The sequence below is a fragment of the Uranotaenia lowii genome, chromosome 3, assembly GCF_029784155.1.
Source record: "Uranotaenia lowii strain MFRU-FL chromosome 3, ASM2978415v1, whole genome shotgun sequence".
NCBI classification, from domain to species: domain Eukaryota; kingdom Metazoa; phylum Arthropoda; class Insecta; order Diptera; family Culicidae; genus Uranotaenia; species Uranotaenia lowii.
The window spans coordinates 183,456,818-183,476,359 of record NC_073693.1 but is presented as its reverse complement, the minus strand read 5'-3'; the positions used below and the strand labels follow the sequence as shown (position 1 = coordinate 183,476,359).

At 32.9% G+C, this 19,542-nt stretch overlaps 1 protein-coding gene across 1 annotated transcript in view; it reads right to left on the bottom strand.

Moving 5' to 3' along the window:
- LOC129752905 (homeobox protein ceh-17-like) overlaps positions 1-13,140 on the bottom strand; it is a 31,572-nt gene extending 18,432 nt beyond the window's left edge. The window contains exon 1 of the mRNA XM_055748692.1: positions 12,660-13,140. Coding sequence (XP_055604667.1) covers positions 12,660-12,993 — 334 coding nt within the window. The 5' untranslated portion in view covers positions 12,994-13,140. The remainder of the gene's footprint in view (positions 1-12,659) is intronic.
- Between the last annotated feature and the right edge of the window lie 6,402 nt (positions 13,141-19,542).

Here is a 19,542-nt window from a genome sequence, read left to right as displayed (position 1 = left end):
ATTTGTTTTTTTTTTCTAATGATTTTAGATTTCGTTTTTTTATATTTTCAAATTAGAATCTCTTCGCTTAGTTTTTCATCTAATTAATTGATTGTTCATATTTTTTTTTAATTTTCAAGTTATAATCGCTTCGCACATGTATAGGAGTTTCTTAAGAAAATGTTTAGGAGCATAGGAGGTGTAGGTAAAACGAAGATCGCACCATTTTCCAAAAATGGCTCCTGATCAACAACCTCTCCCTTACTAACGCAACCCTTTCCTGAGATACTTCAATATAGATTCGCAGACGTATAGACGGTTCCTATAGCTGGTGATACTGACTTATCATTTTTTCAGAATTTTTCAAAACAAGATTTTGAAGAAAACTGGAATAACAGTTTTTTTTTGTTGATCCTAAAAAGTATCTTACTAACAATCCTTCCTTCATCCCTTATTGACTACTAGGACGTGGCCGGCGCTGTTATTGATCATTTTTTTAAAGGGAGAGCATGAGTTTTGTGCATTGAGAATGAGTTGCTAATCCCAAGCTGCATTCTTTTGGCCCTTGTACAAAATTTATGGCCTCGATCAATCACGGAGTAGCAACCATTGGCGATGTGGAACTCGTTCTACTTAGCCACGCCAGCGATCATGAAATTCGAAATGCATTGTTTGATTTGACACAATATAGTATTAAATTTTTATTAAAACCATGAGAAAATGGCGGTATTGTTGAAAACTAATTAAAGAATTTCGGGCTTAATGATTTAAGGTGGATATGAGTAGTCAAACAAGCTAAACTAAGCTAAGCTAATTTTTGACATATACAAATTAACATTTTTTTTACAAGCGTCAAAAGCGCGAAGAACTTATGTATCTTTCATATGTTCCAAAAAAATGTTTTTCACAAATAAATTCAATTTTTAACATTTTAGAGCCGGCAATTCATAAGATTATGCGGGGAAGAATGCGAGAAAACAGAAAAAATCAAAATGAGTGGTCACCATGTTACATGGTCCAACAATAAAATGATCAATAGGTAGAACGAGATACCAAAAGTTTGTGTGATTCTTTGGCATTTTGCGCTTTTACTGACAATCGCATTCATTATTGATTAAAAAATTGAAAAATACAAATCGTTTGAATGTATGAGCTAAACATTACATTAAGATATTATCACAATAAAAAAGCTTATTTTAAAAGCAAATTCAAGGCTTAGAATAATTTTCAAAATTTGTGTTAGAGCTTCAAATTTAAAGTTTGAATTACGCTATTCAAATTTCCTGGTTGGATTGCAAATTCAGACTCAGAGTTAAGATTAACATGCCAAGTCCAAAGTCAAGCTCTTAGAACTCAGGTTCAGGCTCAAGTATTTAAGACGAGAATCAAATCTAAATTTTAGAATAATAGGAGGAATAGAATTTAGTGGATTTTGTTCTCAAAATTGCAGAGAAAAAAAAATTAAATTAGAATATCCATCTGTATTAACAGGAAAAATTTGAATCATAAATCCAAACTTAAAGTTGTTAGGTTTTGATTTAAAGATCCGTAATTCATCGTTGATGATTATATTTCAAATTTCATAATTCTGAAACCAAAGCTCAATAATCAAATTCTGTGTGCGATAAAGTGATTTTTAATTGGAACATCATCGTTTTAATTGAATCGAAAAAGTGTTGACAAAATTATCAAAAAATCAGAGTTTTGCAGCAGATGTAAAATGAGATATGAAGAATCGATTGGTATACGTACTTAACTCAAAGTTGGTGATTTTGGCACCTCACCCTCTGATTCTGAGGGCCTCAATTATATTCTTCATCCTTTTTTTAACAATTGTCTGTAGAAATTCCAACAAACATCATCGTTATCAGAATTTTCTTACGTTTGAAATTGAAAAAAGAGCTTATTTTAGTTTTTTAAAAAATGCTTCTTGTCACATTCATGTATTTCAAAACTGGGAAAATCATAAAATCTCGATCGAAAAACCGGGAAAAAACCGGGAATTTGAAAATGGAAACTTGCTGGCCACCCTGATCCCGGTACTACTTCTCCTAAATAATGAAATGTTGCGGGGTAAAGTATGGTGTACGTTAATAAGTTTTCCTCGCAAAAATGCTCTTTCGCTCTTTTCAACATCTGTCAAATTTTCTTCTCACTTTTCTATCCATCTTCATAAAAACTTCATTTCTGATATTCTTTCTCCAAGAATATACATTTCACCGATATGCCGAAAAATAATTTACAAAACTTAATTAACGGTGGTTAACTTATCTTAAAGAATTCTGATTCTGAATTCTAATTCTGAGTTCTGATTCTGAATTCTGGTTCTGAATTTTAATTCTGAATTCTGATTTTTAATCCTTATTCTGAATTCTCATTTTTAATTTTGATTCTGAGTTTTGAATTCTGATTCTTAATTCTAAATTCTGTTCAATGATTTGAATGTATTTATGTGGAATTTAATTTTAAATTTGCTTATGCAAAGATCACTTGAAGATAATTTGATGATAATTTAATTATCAATATGAGTTATTTTTGATCACTTTGAAAATCTTTGGTTCATAGGATGTGATAAAAAAAAATATTTTTTATCAATCAATCAAAACTTCTTAAGTAATTGAAAAAAATCATGGACAGTGAATCATTTGATCTTTATTTTCGGTCGACCTGAGGTTTACTTTCGTGTACTTCATAAAAATCTTCCGAAGCAGATGTCAGGAAGCAAGAAATAAATTATCCCACATGTCAGCAGCAGCGTTAGGATTGATGCTGCGGTGCCCCATAAACGTTCTAAATTGCTTGACAAATAATCCGAAATGCTTGAACGTTTCTCATTTGCATTGCTGGATCTAACTATCTGTGTACCGATTCATCAGCGGGTTGTTTGGGAATCAACTTGTTCGTGTATGGGGTTCCTCATCTTCTTGTGCATGCACCACTAAATTCTTCGTAAGTGTTTCCTTTTCAAACCACGTGTTTGAAATTAATCCCTTTTCAAATCAGTTGACTGTATCGATATTAGTAGGAAATACAATACCTTCGTGTGTTCAGCGCTTTTTAGCCCTAGGAACGTTCGTAAAAAACATTTCTCTTTATTTCAAACTAAAAAAATTAGTTTCACAGATCAGCCGAGCGAATATCATAAAGCAATACGTGTTGTTTAACCCTTTAACGCATGACTTTTTTTTAAATAAGAATAACAATTACTGAGACAGTGAGATAACAACATTTTAATACGAAAAACACATCTGAGCAGGTTTGAAGCCGTTATTTTGAGTATTTTAAAAGCTAAGACCCATCTAAGTTGAAAAATAATTTTTGGAGTTGTTGATTTATTTCAATTTATTACAAATATTGTGCATAGGGTGCAGGAAGATGTTTGTGATTGATTGAGATTAAAAAACTTATTACAATTTCCAAATCCGAAGAAATGACAAAAAATTTCCAAAAACTACTTTTTCCAAATAAATAAATAAGTTTGATTTTTGCATATACTTCTTCGAATTCTCACACATTAATTAAAATATTGGAATAACAATGCAATGGGTTCATTTATTTTAATCTCAAAAAATATCTTTTTTTATAACATAGCTCAAAAATATTAACGTGTTTCTGAGATATTTGGATTCCAATTAGTGTTGCTTTAAAACATCACTATGCATTAAAGGGTTCATAATACATTTTCGGGCATTTGTTGGGCATTTTTGGCAGAAGAATTAAACTATTTCGTTAACTTAATAGAAAGTAAAAAAAACAGCTGATTAATACGTTTAAAGTGTTTTACTGGTATAATAAATCAGTTTGAAAATATTTTCTTGAAGTAAGATTTCAAATTAATGTTGGAATAGTTGGAATAGGAATAGAGTGTTAAAAATTGGAAAATAATATGCCTAAAAATAAAATATTATGTATTCTGAAACATAAAATGAATAGGTACTTGTCACAGAAACTTTGTACAAAAATTTGGCCTGTGATTAAGATAGCTTTCAAGTTGGTTTTTCGATTTTTTTTTCGAAAATTTTGCTCATGGAGTTATATAACCACAAGAAAAATTTACCATTTACCAATATTTTCATTTTAACATTTGCGTTGGTCTTACATAGAATATTCAAGTCAAATACTTCATAGTAGTAATTCATGAATTCGTGATTCGTTGTTTCAAATCCAATTCGAGAACACAGTTATGAGATTCGGTTTTCAATGTTTCATATATCTGGCTTCGACTTCCTAAGTTCGCATTTATTTTTTAAAATTATTAATAAATATTATAAATGACAAATTACACAACAAATTTTTTTTAAAGTACACGGAATCTAAAAAAAAACGAGTGATCTATTTTTTCTTGAGTGTTATTACAAAAAGATATAATTTTAAACTCCTTCTGACGTAATATTAGTCTATTTTTAAAAATTGAACAGAAATAAACTGATTTGATTTAATTTTACATTGCGTCAAGCAAAAATCAACAGGTCAATGAAATTTATATCACAAACAGTGTAAAATTATATCTGTTTGATTTGAAATTGAATGGAAGTATTTAACTCGTGCCATTTTATATTTCAAGTTAGTTTGCGCGTCAGGCTCAAAGTAAACAAGTCAGAAAATTATTCGGAAACGAGTCTGAAATGAACGAAACGTGAAACGTAAAATGAGGAATGCGGTTGAAACTGATTAGTTTTCTTTCCATTACAGCAAGCTCAGATTTTTCACAGTGGCTGATATCCGGACAGTGATTATCCGGGGAAACTTTTGGTGATGTTGACCGAAAAATCAAGATATTCCAGACATTTGAGGATACTGCTGACGCTGATCTGTTAAAACATTTCCGTGCTGGGAATCATCGGATGCAACAATTCCAGCCTGACGCTTTCCGTGAAATAAATGTGAATTAAAAATGATACATTCAAAGACAAAAGCAAAAACCTGACTGATTAGCCGAAATATCAATTTTTACGATAATAAATTTTAAAATTTTAATCCCTGTGTATTTTTACACGACGGCTTTTGTGGTCCGATCTCGTGCATTGATTTAGATCTAAACTAACACGCCTCAAAAATTACATCCTTGAAAAAAATACACCGTGAAGGAATTTTACATCAAAATCGATGTTCCGTTTCGTGCATCGTTTCCGATCTAAATTTACACAATTTTTTTTTGCTGTGTACAGGGTGACAAAAAAGTCCGGTCACACAGAAAAATCTCAATATTTCAAAGAATAAGAAGACAATCAGAATCTAACTTTCATAGCTTTATTCAGTAACTCATCTCAGTAACTACTTCACAGACGATATCTCGGAATTACACCACCTTTCTCTGATCGAACCAGCTTCAGACCTCTCGGAAAGTCGTCGCAAGCGGCGTGCACGTCCGGTCTCGTATAATCTTGTTCAACCTTGGAGTTCTCACAGACCTTGGTCCAGATCGTGTCTTGTCCTCGGTGCCTCTTGTCTCTAGGATCGATTCTCCCCCTTTTCATTCACCTTTTTGAAGGAGTGAGGGATACCAAATATTCAAAGAAGCATTTCTCGTACCTAAATATCGTTCCATGCCAAATTTTGTTCCATTTGCTGTAGTTGTAGCTCTTGAGTTATGCAATAAAATTGTATGAAACTTCCCTCCCTCTTTCATTTCTCCCCGCTGGAAGCAGGAAGGGGTCTCAAACAATCATTAGAACATGTCACGTTCCCAAATATCCGCCCATGCCAAATTTGTTTATTTGTTTATTATAATTAAGTTCATCGAACATAAATGTTTAAATGAATATGTTTAGTTGCAATCTAATTAGTAAAACAATTTGGACTGACGAATTCGACGAATAAATCGGCTGGATGATTCTTCAAACTGATTCAGGTGCTCAGCATCCTGAAACATACGCATCATTGCACTGAGTGGTTTATTGTAGCCATAAGATGTTCGGTGGATTTGATGTGACAGCAACGAATTAGATCGCAGAGTTCGGTTTCATTTTGTTCAGGTTTGGTTCCATTTGCTTGATAAGTTTTTGAGTTATGTAAAAAATTAAAAAGAGGACTCCTCCCTCTATATCTCCCTACTGGAAAGGGGGAGGGGTCTCAAATAATGATCAGGTATCATGTATCAGAAAAGGGGTAGGCTTGATAGCGGCACGTTATCCAAACAAACGGGAAAATTGTGCCTAGCCTTTTTTTACAGATTTCATCATTTACCTGAGAGACCTGAAAACCATAAAAGGATTAGAAAATAAATAAATATTTAGGGCATAAAGCCGATCCACGTAGGGATTTTCAAGCATTGAATCTTATAACCACATTGGGTGAAAAATGACAGATTGTTATTCAAGTTTAAATTCTTAGAATTAGATACACTTATAACAGGATAGGCGAGAGTACATAAAAGCTTTCTAGAAAACAAAAACAGGCATATATGAGCTAAAAAGAATCACACATTATTGATTCACAAGTACAAAATTGAGGAGATTTGAGTTTACAATGATCAGAAAATGTTCTAACCAGGATGCTATAATGAGGGCAAATAAACGGTTTTATAATGGCAAAGTTGGCATTTAGCCTATCCACATAGGGATTTTTAACACTAAACGTACCGGAGGCGGTCAAATGACGGTTTTTGAACTTTAAACGATGATTACGCCTTATACAATTGTTTTTTCGCAAATTTAACGACAGGACTTTTTTTGTTTTTTAAATACAAGTATTTTTGCGTTTTTAAATTTTTTTTAAGTGTTACGGTTTTCGAATAACGTATGTGGTATACCTATTCATACCGCGAGCGGTCAAATGACGGCAAACACCGTTTTCGCTAAAACTCCCTTGTTTCTCAACTGATTTCTACCAAATTTAAAGTTTTGAAAAGCTTATAATTCGACTCAAATATGTTTCTCAGACAATTTTCAGCTACAATCAATAACTTTAAAGTTATTTACAGTACAAGAAAAATTTTATGAAAAAACATGCTTCAGGAAAAAGGTTGTAAATCAGTTATTAAGTGCTCGAAAAAAATTTCACTTAGTGCCTGAGAAAGCTGAAGTTAGAAGCTATATGTTGCATATATGGAAAATTTTTTTGAAAATTTTCTAAGATCATGGCCACAAAAAATGTAAAAAAGTTGTGTAAAACCCGTACTTTTCAATCAATCAACCGCCAAAGCTGTTCCTGTTACAGTAGAAAATTTTGAAAAAGTGAATTGAAAAGTAGACGTAATTTGTCACATTTTGGCATCTTTAGATTTTTAAAATACTAAATACATAATTTTTGACGGCTTTTCAAAGGTAGTTGTTTTGCGAACTTTTTATGAATCTGGATTTTCTAAGACAATTCCTACACCTAAGCTCAGCTTTGCACTGGATTTTGAGTACGTTAACGTAAGGTTTAGGCACTAAAACTATATGCAAAAGAAAGCTTATTTCATACCGGTTCTAGTGGTGTAACTGCATTGGCGATACAATGCTTGGCAAAAATATGATAAATAAAACAGTGAACTAGTTTCTGAATTTTGAGAAGTCGGCACAAATTCTTGCTTGGCAGACGGGCGCAGTGGGTGGTAATATCTCAAAGCTATTTTGCACACGAAGACGGGTGAAAGGAAACGAAAAAACAAACGAGCATTCGCTCAAATTTTCTGGTTTTACTTTCAGAAATATATTTATTATATTATTGTCAAGCATCGCACCGCCAATATAGTTACGTCACTAGAACCGGTATGAAATTTTCTTTCTGTTGCATATAATTTTTTTGCCTAAAATATACGTTAACGTACTCAAAATCCAGTGCAAAGCTGAATTTGGGTGTAGGGATTGTCTCAGAAAATCCAGATTCATAAAAAGTTCGCAAAACAACTACCTTTGAAAAGCCGTCAAAAATTATGTATTTAGTATTTTAAAAATCTAAAGATGCCAAAATGTGACAAATTACGTCTACTTTTCAATTCACTTTTTCAAAATTTTCTACTGTAACAGGAACAGCTTTGGCGGTTGATTGATTGAAAAGTACGGGTTTTACACAACTTTTTTACATTTTTTGTGGCCATGATCTTAGAAAATTTTCAAAAAAATTTTCCATATATGTAACATATAGCTTCTAACTTCAGCTTTCTCAGGCACTAAGTGAAATTTTTTTCGAGCACTTAATAACTGATTTACAACCTTTTTCCTGAAGCATGTTTTTTCATAAAATTTTTCTTGTACTGTAAATAACTTTAAAGTTATTGATTGTAGCTGAAAATTGTCTGAGAAACATATTTGAGTCGAGTTATAAGCTTTTCAAAACTTTAAATTTGGTAGAAATCGGTTGAGAAACAAGGGAGTTTTAGCGAAAACGGTGTTTGCCGTCATTTGACCGCTCGCGGTATGAATAGGTATATACAAAGTGTCGGTATGTTTAGTGTTAAGCAACGAAGCTTTTTTTAAAATCAGAATATTGGAAATAAGGACTTTTTTAACATTATATGGAAAATACACTAATTTTGCGCTTGACGTGACAGATATAACTGATGTAATTTAGATCATATTCTTCCATGATTTCAAACCGGTTAATATTAACAGATAGCCAAAAGCAATGGGAACGTAAGCGATGCGTTTGCGATTCACATTTGATCACTTGTGAAGAGATTTTATTGAACGGAGTTACTAGGAGAGCGAAGAGATTAGTTAAATGAAAAATCATATTCCAAATTGGTAAAACGAGAAAATATGAAATGCATGTACTACATATGCACTATTGGCATACCCTTCTCGAGAGAAAAACCGTACAAAGGTTTAAAAATACTGGCAAGAATTTAAAACTGATTCAGATTCAAAACATTTTCTTCCAATGTTTTGAACTTGAAAAACTTCAGAACTCTGCATGCAGTAATTGACCTTGAAATTTTCTCCCCCGCCCAGATACAGCCTTATTGATTTCCAATAGACGGAAATATGAGATAAACGTATCTGGGAAGTACTGGATAAGTTGCCTCGTACGACATGGACCAGTATCCCAGTGACAGTATTCTTTAGGCCGCTGCCACACAGACGATGACAGGCCCCTCCCCCTTTCAACTACAAAGATGGGGAGGGATCTGAAATAATCATTGAAATATTTGTCGTATCAAAATACCTTCGAATACAAAATTTGATTCCAATATCTTGATTAGTTTTCGAGTTATATGAAAAATTGTAAGGTAGCCTCTCTCCCCTCTTCCTATCACCCCACTGAGAGGAGGGAGGGGCACCATTCATTGAAGTATTCCCCGTTCTCAAATACCACCCCATACCAAATTTGATACCATTTGCTTGATCGGTTCTCGAGTTATGCAAAAAATTGTCTTTTGTTTGGGAGGCCCCTCCCCCCCCCCCCTTGCTGTTAGGGAGAGGGGTCTCAAACCATAATAGGATCCTTCCTTGGCCTCCAATACCCCCACCTGCCAAGTTTTACGTAAATCGGTTCAGTAGTTTCTGAGTCTATAGGGAACAGACAGACAGACAGACAGACTGAAATTCATTTTTATATATGGGTCATTCCATGTCAAGTGTGCACAGCGAAAAAAAAAATCTTATCGAAAATTCGCCAAACTTGGTCGAAAGACTTTCTAAAGCCTACAAAATAAATCCTCAATTTTTTGGAATGATCCGCTCACCACTCGTTTCAGGACCCTCCCTTCTTTTTTTCACGATTTTGAAAAATTCATCATTTTTAAAATACTATATCTCCGGACTGAAAATCATACCGAAATGACAAAATATGCGTTGTGTAAATTTTATTAAAATCTATCAATTTAAGGTATTAATTTTTTGAAATAGTGACGTTTTAAGCGTCAAAACATAGCTCTAAAAATAAAACGTTATTTTTCGCAAGGAAAGTATATTTTTTTCTTGAATTTTATGATTCATTGTTTTTTTGAGAAAATTTTACGTAAGAACCAACCAAAATCCCAATATAATATTTCTTGTTTTCGTTAAATCTGAAGAGACTATTGCAAGCGGAGTGGATTACCAACCATTGTAGGTCTCTGAAGGTTGGATGACTTCCCTCGTCGACGAACCATCGGCCGTGGAAGCCTGAGAAGCAATTCGAAGGCCAAGCCACACAGACATAGGCTGAACCTTTCTACCGATGGGGGAACCATACATACATATAGATCTTCGATAGAAGTTGAAATTTTCCACCCGAAAATAGTTATCAACATGTTTTGCAAGGTGTAAAAAAATTTAGTTCAGAGTAATTTTTCCCATTTTATGTTTCTTCATTCGTATAATCACAACATAGTTGAATTCATATCGTCATTATGATATTTTTGAATTTTGAAGAGTGATTCTTTATTCATATTTGTAGTTGTGGATTTGAACTCTAATTTTCCTTAATGATTCAGTTTTCAGTTTTCCTTAATGATTCCAAGTTAATATAAAACAAGGGTTTAAACCATTTTGGTTCAAGTTTTTTTTGGAAGAGGGAGATAAGTCTGATTCTTTCTTGTGATTCATATATTTGCAGTCTTCCAAAGCTTTGGATTAAAACATTAACATCAATTTTGAACTTGGCTACTTGGCTCTGATCGAGGAATATTTAGTGAAGGTAGTGCCAAGGCAGCCCTGCTCTAGTATTGGTGCAGACTGTGACGTCACCGTCACGAAAAATTAGTTAATTTACTAAGAAATTGTGTTGATAAATCGAAGAATCTGCTGGAAATTTTCCACTTTGAAAACATGTTTTTCTAGAAGGATTCTTGCTCTTCAAGATCGGTGCAAAAAAGTTTATTTTTCGAGTTATTTTTCTTTAAAATAGACCATCAAAGTTCGAAAAAATGGCGGATATTCCCAACTTAAATTTACAAAACTTTAAAATTAGTCCAAAGTCTTCCATGAAAATGTTCAAGCCAGTGCAGTTTAAGCTCTTTACTACAGTAAAGAAATGAAAACTTTTATTGGCATTTTAGTATATCAAGTTAACAATCATTAATTGGTTTTAAATGTTCTACATAAGAATTGTATATGGTAAACCGGTTTGATAAAATCATGACAATCAGTAGAACACTCAATTACTATTAGCTAGATATTTTTAAAGCTGAATTTTCTTTAATTTTTGTACGTTTTAGCTTCAAGATGACATTGTGTTCTTTAATAAAATAAGAAGAAAAAACATAATGCAATCTTTTAAGGACCTAAAAACTTCATAACATAACGAAATAGACGCTTTACAACACAATCAAAATGAAATTGGATTTCCTTTTTGTTCTAAAACATGTTTTTCTTAGACATTTCTGCCATTCTTGTATAAACTTTCGACACAATCGTTTTGTGACGTCACAAAAAAAAATCCAATATAGCTCTGATTGCCAATTTCCTATCTGAATATTTTTCATAATTATTTCAAAATATAAAATTTAATATATGTTTCCAACGTCGATTTTGAGCTTTGCAGTCAGAATCCAGAGAGATTCAGAGTGTACCTCTAAACCTTATACCTATACATTCTCAACCCATTTGGATGGGTTTTTAAATAAGTTCTTTTTGTGTGAGACATATTAGTTTATTAATTTAAATTAAAAATTGATTCTCCAAAATATGAGCATTGAATTTTGGATTCTGAATCTCAATTTCAAATTCAAAAATTCAAAAATATCTCAGCAGAACAGTTTTTGAGTTATGCTTCAAATATGAAATTTTGAATAAAAGGACTTAGAAGATGAAATATGTTGAATTTCTTATCATCAATTTGTTGCATTTTTTTGTTTAACTGAGACATTTTTAACATTAGATCAGATGTTTGCATATTGAAGGTGAGTTAATTTGTGATATTCGCGAATTTCGCATGAAAAATGTTGAAAAACGAATCCTTCTTTCGAAAAATTAGATTTTCTATCGATCTTAAATTTCTAAATATTCAAAACAAAGATTTCAAGGTACCTACACATTTTGGACTGTTAAAAATAAAAATAACTGACAAAAAAAATATAGAAAAGCTTGCTGATTTCTAATTTTGATATAAATCTGAAGCATTTTTTTTTTATTTTAAAAAAGTCATAAATCTGAACAACATTCAAAAATGTGTATTTTGGGAAAATTTTATAATCTAGATTATACAAAACTTTATTCTCCACACCTCAATCCATCATTTGAAGATTGAGACCCCAAATTACCAGATATTACGCAATTTTGGGACATCCTGTTGTTTAATTCAAGATTATCTCTGGCCTCCAATTTTTTGTGGAAGTTCTCAAAAGAGAGTTTTTATCCTTGCCATAGTTTGGTATGTGAGAAGTTGTTAAGAAGGTTTAAATAATAACTTTTTTTTATTTGCTCTTACAAACTTGGACTTTTTTAGAAATGTGTCGAAGAAGTTCTTTTAAATGTGAATCGTCAGGATTTACTCTTTACTAATTTTGAATGATTATTTTTTATTTTTTTTTTTATTAACGTTATTAGCGGCGTGTTCGTAAATTGATTTTTTCTATCGATGCTGGCGTTCATAAATTATTAACAAACGTATGCAAATGTATTGAAAACTGATTTGACATCTACCAAAAAAATTAATTTACGAACAGTAGGTCAAAGGACATCCGCACGGAAAACACAATATTTTTTTCTATTGCTCGTTCAAATAAAATAATTCGACCGGTTAATACCAAATGGCTTTAACTCACATGATACTTCGAGTTGTTAAAACAGACCTTTCCTTCACTAACGATAGTTACACCTCGTTATACTTACCAAAAGAACTGTTACTGTTGAGTTTTGCTATTTGTAGTAAATTATCAACTGAAAACCTCGTAAACTGGTCTGGAGTTTTTCGCATAGTATTATTTTTACTGCTACTTTCTTCAGATTCACGCTTTTTGCTCAGCTGTTTAGAAACTTCTTCGTTGAAGTTCCTGTGCATAATTTCACTTTGCGGTTGGTAAATTGATTTGGGCACCTCATAATAACCATTTTGCAAATTACTCACAGACTCTTCGGACAAATAAATACTTTCGGGCTGAAAAGTCGAGACTATCGAAGAATCGTTTGCCTCGCCAAAGCCAGTGTTTAGTTTGCAAGACTCCATCTTGTTAACGACCGGTTCTCTAGACGTTTAATTAAATTAATAAATTAACTAAACACACTCTACTGATGAATAAATTAATTTCAAATTATCCGCGGTTAAATTAAAAACAAACAGGCTACAAACGTGATTAGACGTGAAAAACTGAGAAATCTTTTTTCTCTCATCGCTGCATCCACCGCCGTCTTAAAATCGAGATGATCTGAGACAAGCTAGAGGAGTGGCCAAAGCGATCGCGCTTCCTTCATTCGACGTTTAGGTTTGATTTTGCCATCCAATCTCCTAGCTTCGTTTGGGAACGCCCATCACTGATTATTTTCGTTTTTCTGTTTCACCCTTCAGCTTGCTAGGAGAAAAAAGGTGTTATATGGAATTTACGTTTCGACTGTTTTCTTACAAATTTATATTTTAATGAGAAGGTAACGATTCTTAGAGCATGCGAACTCATTGTGGGCCTAACCTATAACAGCAATATTTTTATTTATTTATTTATTTATTCTTTATTATTATTATTATTATTATTATTATTAATTCATCGAACATTAAAGTTTAAATGAATATTAAAAACAAAGTCAAACTGAATTAAAAAACCTGGATTGGCGTATACGACGAACAAAACGACTAGTAGGCTCTCCAAACTGGTATAGATGTTCAGTATCCCGGAACATTCTTTATGAATGCAACGTAAGATACATAATCCTTTAATTTTTTTCATTGTACAATGGGGAAAAAGTGTATAAACCGGGAATAAATTCAATAACTTCCGTCCTTCATGATATCATGATATCATGATCCTTCATGATCCTCACCTCCTCTATATTTTTCAATTAATTGAGAAAAATAAGTTCGAACTTGAAATTTTTGAATCAAATGAGACGTATCTTGAGTTTATTTTCCCGAGAAATCGAATGAAGGCTGTTATAGTCACCGCACGCATCGGAAAATGAAGTTATGGCTGTTTTTACCCTTAATTCCTCTATATCTTTCAAATAGTTCAGAAAAAGCATATTCGAACTTAAAAATTTCGAATCAAATGAGACTCACCTTATGTGTTTTTTTGCCAAGAAATTGAATGAAAGCTGTTTTAGCCACCACACGCATCGGAAAATGAAGTTATGGCCGTTTTACCCTCAATTTCCCAGCATTTTTAATATAGTTCAGAAAAAAACATGTTCGGACTGGAAAATTTAGAAGAAAATGAGAAAAGAAGAAAATCTACTGGGATTTTTTTCAAGAAATCAAATGAAGGCTATTTGAGCCACCGCACGCATGGAAAAATAGAGCTTTTGCTGATTTTACCAACGATTGCCCTACATTTTTCAAATAATTCAGGGAAAAAAAGGTCCGACTTGAAAAATCTGAACCAAATGATATGTCTCATTTGGTTAAAAATGTTCAAGTAACATGCTTTTTCTGAAATATATAAAAAAAATGTTGGGGAATGGAGGGAAAATCAGCATTAACTCAAATAGCCTCGATTTCTCGAAAAAAAAATCACACAAGATAGCTCTCATTTGGTTCAAAATATTCAAGTCCGAACTTATTGTTTTCATAATTAATTGAAAAATATAATAGAATCGAGGGTAAAATCAGCCATAACTCGATTTTACGATGCGTATGATGATACTTAACTCGATACCTCGGAAAAAAATCACTCAAGATAAAACTCAATTGGTTCAAAATTTTCAAGTCATAACATGCTTCTACTGAAATCTATATATATAAAAATGAATTTCTGTCTGTCTGTCTGTCTGTCTGTCTGTCTGTCTGTTCCCTATAGACTCAGAAACTACTGAACCGATTTACGTGAAACTTGGCAAGTGGGGGTATTGGAGGCCGGCGAAGGTTCCTATTATGATTTTGGACCCCTCCCCCTAACAGGAAGGGGGGGAGGGGCCTTTCAAACAAAAGTAAATTTTTTGCATAACTCGAGAAACAATCAAGCAAATGGTATGAAATTTGGCATGGGATGGTATTCGGGAACGGGGAATATTTCAATGAATATTAGGTACCCCTCCCTCCTCTCAGTGGAGTGATAGGAAGAGGGGAGGGGGGCTACAATTTTTCATATAACTCCAAAACTAATCAAGATATTGGAACCAAATTTGGCATGGGAAAGTATTTTGATACGAAAAACATTTCAATGATTATTTGAGGCCCCTCCCTCTTTCCAGTAGGGCAGTATAAAGGGGGGAGGGGCCCTCTTTTTAATTTTTTACATAACTCAAAAACTAATAAAGCAAATGAAACCAAATTTGGCATGGGAGAGTATTTGGATACGAAAAATATTTCTATGATTATTTGAGACTCATTCCTCTTTCCTGTAGAGAAATAAAGGGGGAGGGACCTCTTTTATAATTTTTTACACAACTCAAAAACTTATTAAGCAAATGGAACCAAATGTGGCATGGGCGGATTTATGGGAACGTGACATGTTCTAATGATTGTTTGAGACCTCTTCCTTCTTCCAGCGGGGAGAAAGGAAAGAGGGAGGGGAGTTTCATACAATTATTTGGATACGGGAAATGTTTCTATCATAAATTGAAGCCCCATCTTTTTTAAGCGGAAAGATATAAAGAGGGAAAGGGGAGTTTCCATATTTTTTTTTGCATAACTCGGGAATTTATCGAGCAAATGAAACCAAATTTGGCTTCAAAAAGTATTTGAGTACGAAATATCCTTTTTCTATGTGGAACAATCCTTTCCTTGCCGTAGGTTCATCAGAATTGGGAATATAGGAAAGGAAGAGAAGGCTTACATTTAACTTTTTTTTTTACAAAATCCGAGAAATGGACAAACCTTAACATGGAAAATCATTTTGGTATGATTCTATGATTATCCGACACACCATCCTCCTTTCAGTGAGTAGGTAGTTCTCAATTTATACTAACGAAGCCAACAAATGGGAACAAATGTATGCATGGAAATGTACTTCGTTACGAGATATGTTTCTACGATTGTTATAGATCCTTACGCTTTACAGTGTAGAGAGGGAAAGAAAGGAGGAGGCTCCATATAAATTTTGTTACAGAGCTTAAAAACTTATCAACCAATGGAACTATATTTGATATAAGAGGATTTTTAGGAACGAAAAAATTAGGTATGATTATTAAAAATCACGACCTCCATTCAGCATGGGGTGAAGGTAAGGACAGGGGAGGGGCTCTCTTATCAGTTTTTCAGCATAAATCCAGAACATATCAAGAAAAAATAACCGTATTGTATAAGTTAGATTGTTTGCGCACGATTAATTTGAGACCCTCCAGACAGATTCAAATTATCAGATCTTTAACACAAATATAGAGCAAGATTCAGAATATTTGTTTAAGTTATCTTTGTGTTGCAATTCGAAACTCCACCTGCAGCTCTCATTTTATTGCGGTTGTTTATAAATTATGTTATAATTTGATTAAAATAATGCCAATAAAACAATAAAAATTTGAATAATTTTTGAAAATATCACTTGATTTTGAAAGGTGTAGCAAAGCACACCGGGTCAGCTAGTATTAAATAAATGTAGGTGAGGTTAAAACAGCCATAACTCTATTATTCGATGCGTGTGGTGGCTCAACTAGCCTTCATCCGATTTTTTAACCCTCATCCGCATTAGAGTGTCATTTTGACACTATTGCAAGTTTGAAGGCTTGTAACTTTTTTCAGAAGCTTCAAAATACAAAAATTTCATCCGGGACCCTGAATGAATTCAAAAGCTCTTTAACACTAAACATACCGACACTTTGTATATACCTATTCATACCGCGAGCGGTCAAATGACGGCAAACACCGTTTTCGCTAAAACTCCCTTGTTTCTCAACCGATTTCTACCAAATTTAAAGTTTTGAAAAGCTTATAATTCGACTCAAATATGTTTCTCAGACAATTTTCAACTACAATCAATAACTTTAAAGTTATTTACAGTACAAAAAAAAATTTATGAAAAAACATGCTTCAGAACAAAGGTTGTAAATCAGTTATTAAGAGCTCGAAAAAAAATTCACTTAGTGCCTGAGAAAGCTGAAGTTAGAAGCTATATGTTGCACATATGGATTAAATTTTTGAAAATTTTCTAAGATCATGGCCACAAAAAATGTAAAAAATTTGTGTAAAACCCGTACTTTTCAATCAATCAACCGCCAAAGCTGTTGAATTGAAAGAAAGCAAAGAATTGAAAAGTAGACGTAATTTGTCACATTTTGGCATCTTTAGATTTTTAAAATACTAAATACATAATTTTTGACGGCTTTTCAAAGGTAGTTGTTTTGCGAACTTTTTATGAATCTGGATTTTCTGAGACAATCCCTACACTTAAATTCAGCTTTGCACTGGATTTTGAGTACGTTAACGTATAGTTTAGGCAATAAAACTATATGCAAAAGAAAGCAAATTTCATACCGGTTCTAGTGATGTAACTGCATTGGCGGTGCGATGCTTGACAAAAATATAATAAATATATTTCTGAAAGTAAAAACAAGAAATTTGAGCGATTGCTCGTTTGTTTATTCGTTTCCTTTCACCCGTCTTCGTGTGCAAAATAGCTTTGAGATATTACCACCCACTGCGCCCGTCTGCCAAGCAAGAATTTGTGCTGACTTCTCAAAATTCAGAAACTAGTTCACTGTTTTATTTATCATATTTTTGCCAAGCATTGCACCGCCAATGCAGTTACACCACTAGAACCGGTATGAAATAAGCTTTCTTGTGCATATAGTTTTATTGCCTAAACCTTACGTTAACGTACTCAAAATCCAGTGCAAAGCTGAGCTTAGGTGTAGGAATTGTCTTAGAAAATCCAAAATGATAAAAAGTTCGAAAAACAGCTACCTTTGAAAAGTCGTCATAAATTATGTACTTCGTATTTCAAAAAATCTAAAGATGCCAAAATGTGACAAATTACGTCTACTTTTCAATTCACTTTTTCAAAATTTTCTTCTGTAACAGGAACAGCTTTGGCGGTTAATTGATTGAAAAGTACGGGTTTTACACAACTTTTTTACATTTTTTGTGGCCATGATCTTAGAAAATTTTCAAAAATTTAATCCATATGTGCAACATATAGCTTCTAACTTCAGCTTTCTCAGGCACTAAGTGAAATTTTTTTCGAGCACTTAATAACTGATTTACAACCTTTTTCCTGAAGCATGTTTTTTCATAAAATTTTTCTTGTACTGTAAATAACTTTAAAGTTATTGATTGTAGTTGAAAATTGTCTGAGAAACATATTTGAGTCGAATTATAAGCTATTCAAAACTTTAAATTTGATAGAAATCGGTTGAGAAACAAGGGAGTTTTAGCGAAAAATGTGTTTGCCGTCATTTGACCGCTCGCGGTATGAATAGGTATACCACATACGTTATTCGAAAACCGTAACACTTAAAAAAATTTAAAAGCGCAAAAATACTTGCATTTCAAAAACAAAAATAGTCCTGTCGTTAAATTTGCGAAAAAACAATTATATAAGGCGTAATCATCGTTTAAAGTTCAAAAACCGTCATTTGACCGCCTCCGGTACGTTTAGTGTTAATATTGTATCTTTACTTTTTTTTATGGACGAACCCTGGAAGCCTGGACAAAAAAACTCCCTTTTTCGACTTAGAGTTTCAATTTTACACTCCAAAAGTAAAATCTATCTAAGTCGTTTGAATTATTATGAATTTCATATAAAACTTACATCAATAGAATCCTTGTAATGTCAGTAAAATATGTTTAGAACATTATGTATATAGCTAAAGCTTCCTGTTTTCTCGTTATTCAGCATGAGAGAAAAAAATCCGAAAAAACCTGCCTCAGGAAAAAAGGTGTAGTTCATATATTACACGTCCAAAAAAATATTTGCCTTATGCATATGAAAGCTAAAGTTAATGTCTACATCATGAAGCCAAGAAATTTTTTTTTTAAATTTTTTTTAATGAAATGGTCGCAAAAAGTTCAAAAAAGTGGTCTAAAAACCCTACTTTTCATTCGATTGCTTGTAAATACTGTTTGAGCGATGGTAGAGTTTTTAAAAAATATGAAAAATATGACTACAAAATCTATTAAAGCTCTAACATTTTGCTGTCTTTATATTTTCCATGCAACAAAAATTGAATTCACTGGAATTTTTCAAAGTTCACTACTTTGCGCGATTTTTTTACAATTTGAAATTTCATCTGTTTTTGTGGTCCACCTTCAGGTTGTACCCGGATTTTCAGTACTTTTACTTTGTTTGGATCAATCAAAAGTATATTCATTGGAAAGCACATTTAATCTACATTCTAGTGAGGTGCAACAATTCACGCTGTGAGATTTCACAAAAATATGAAAATTATAAACGTAAAATCATTCCTGAATTTCTAGAACCACAAGCAACACGTCCAGCAGAACGTGTTTGTTTGCTCTCCGAGTAGGTACGGTGGGTGGTGATTTGGGCAGAGAGCAAAGCCGAGTGCCGAAATAATGATGCGTGTCGTGACAAGCAAACGTGAACTACTATAAATAGAAAATTTCCAACCAAAAAACGTACGCAGGAAATCGAAAACCGGAAGCCGCTGAGACGACAAAGAGAGTTGCCGGTAG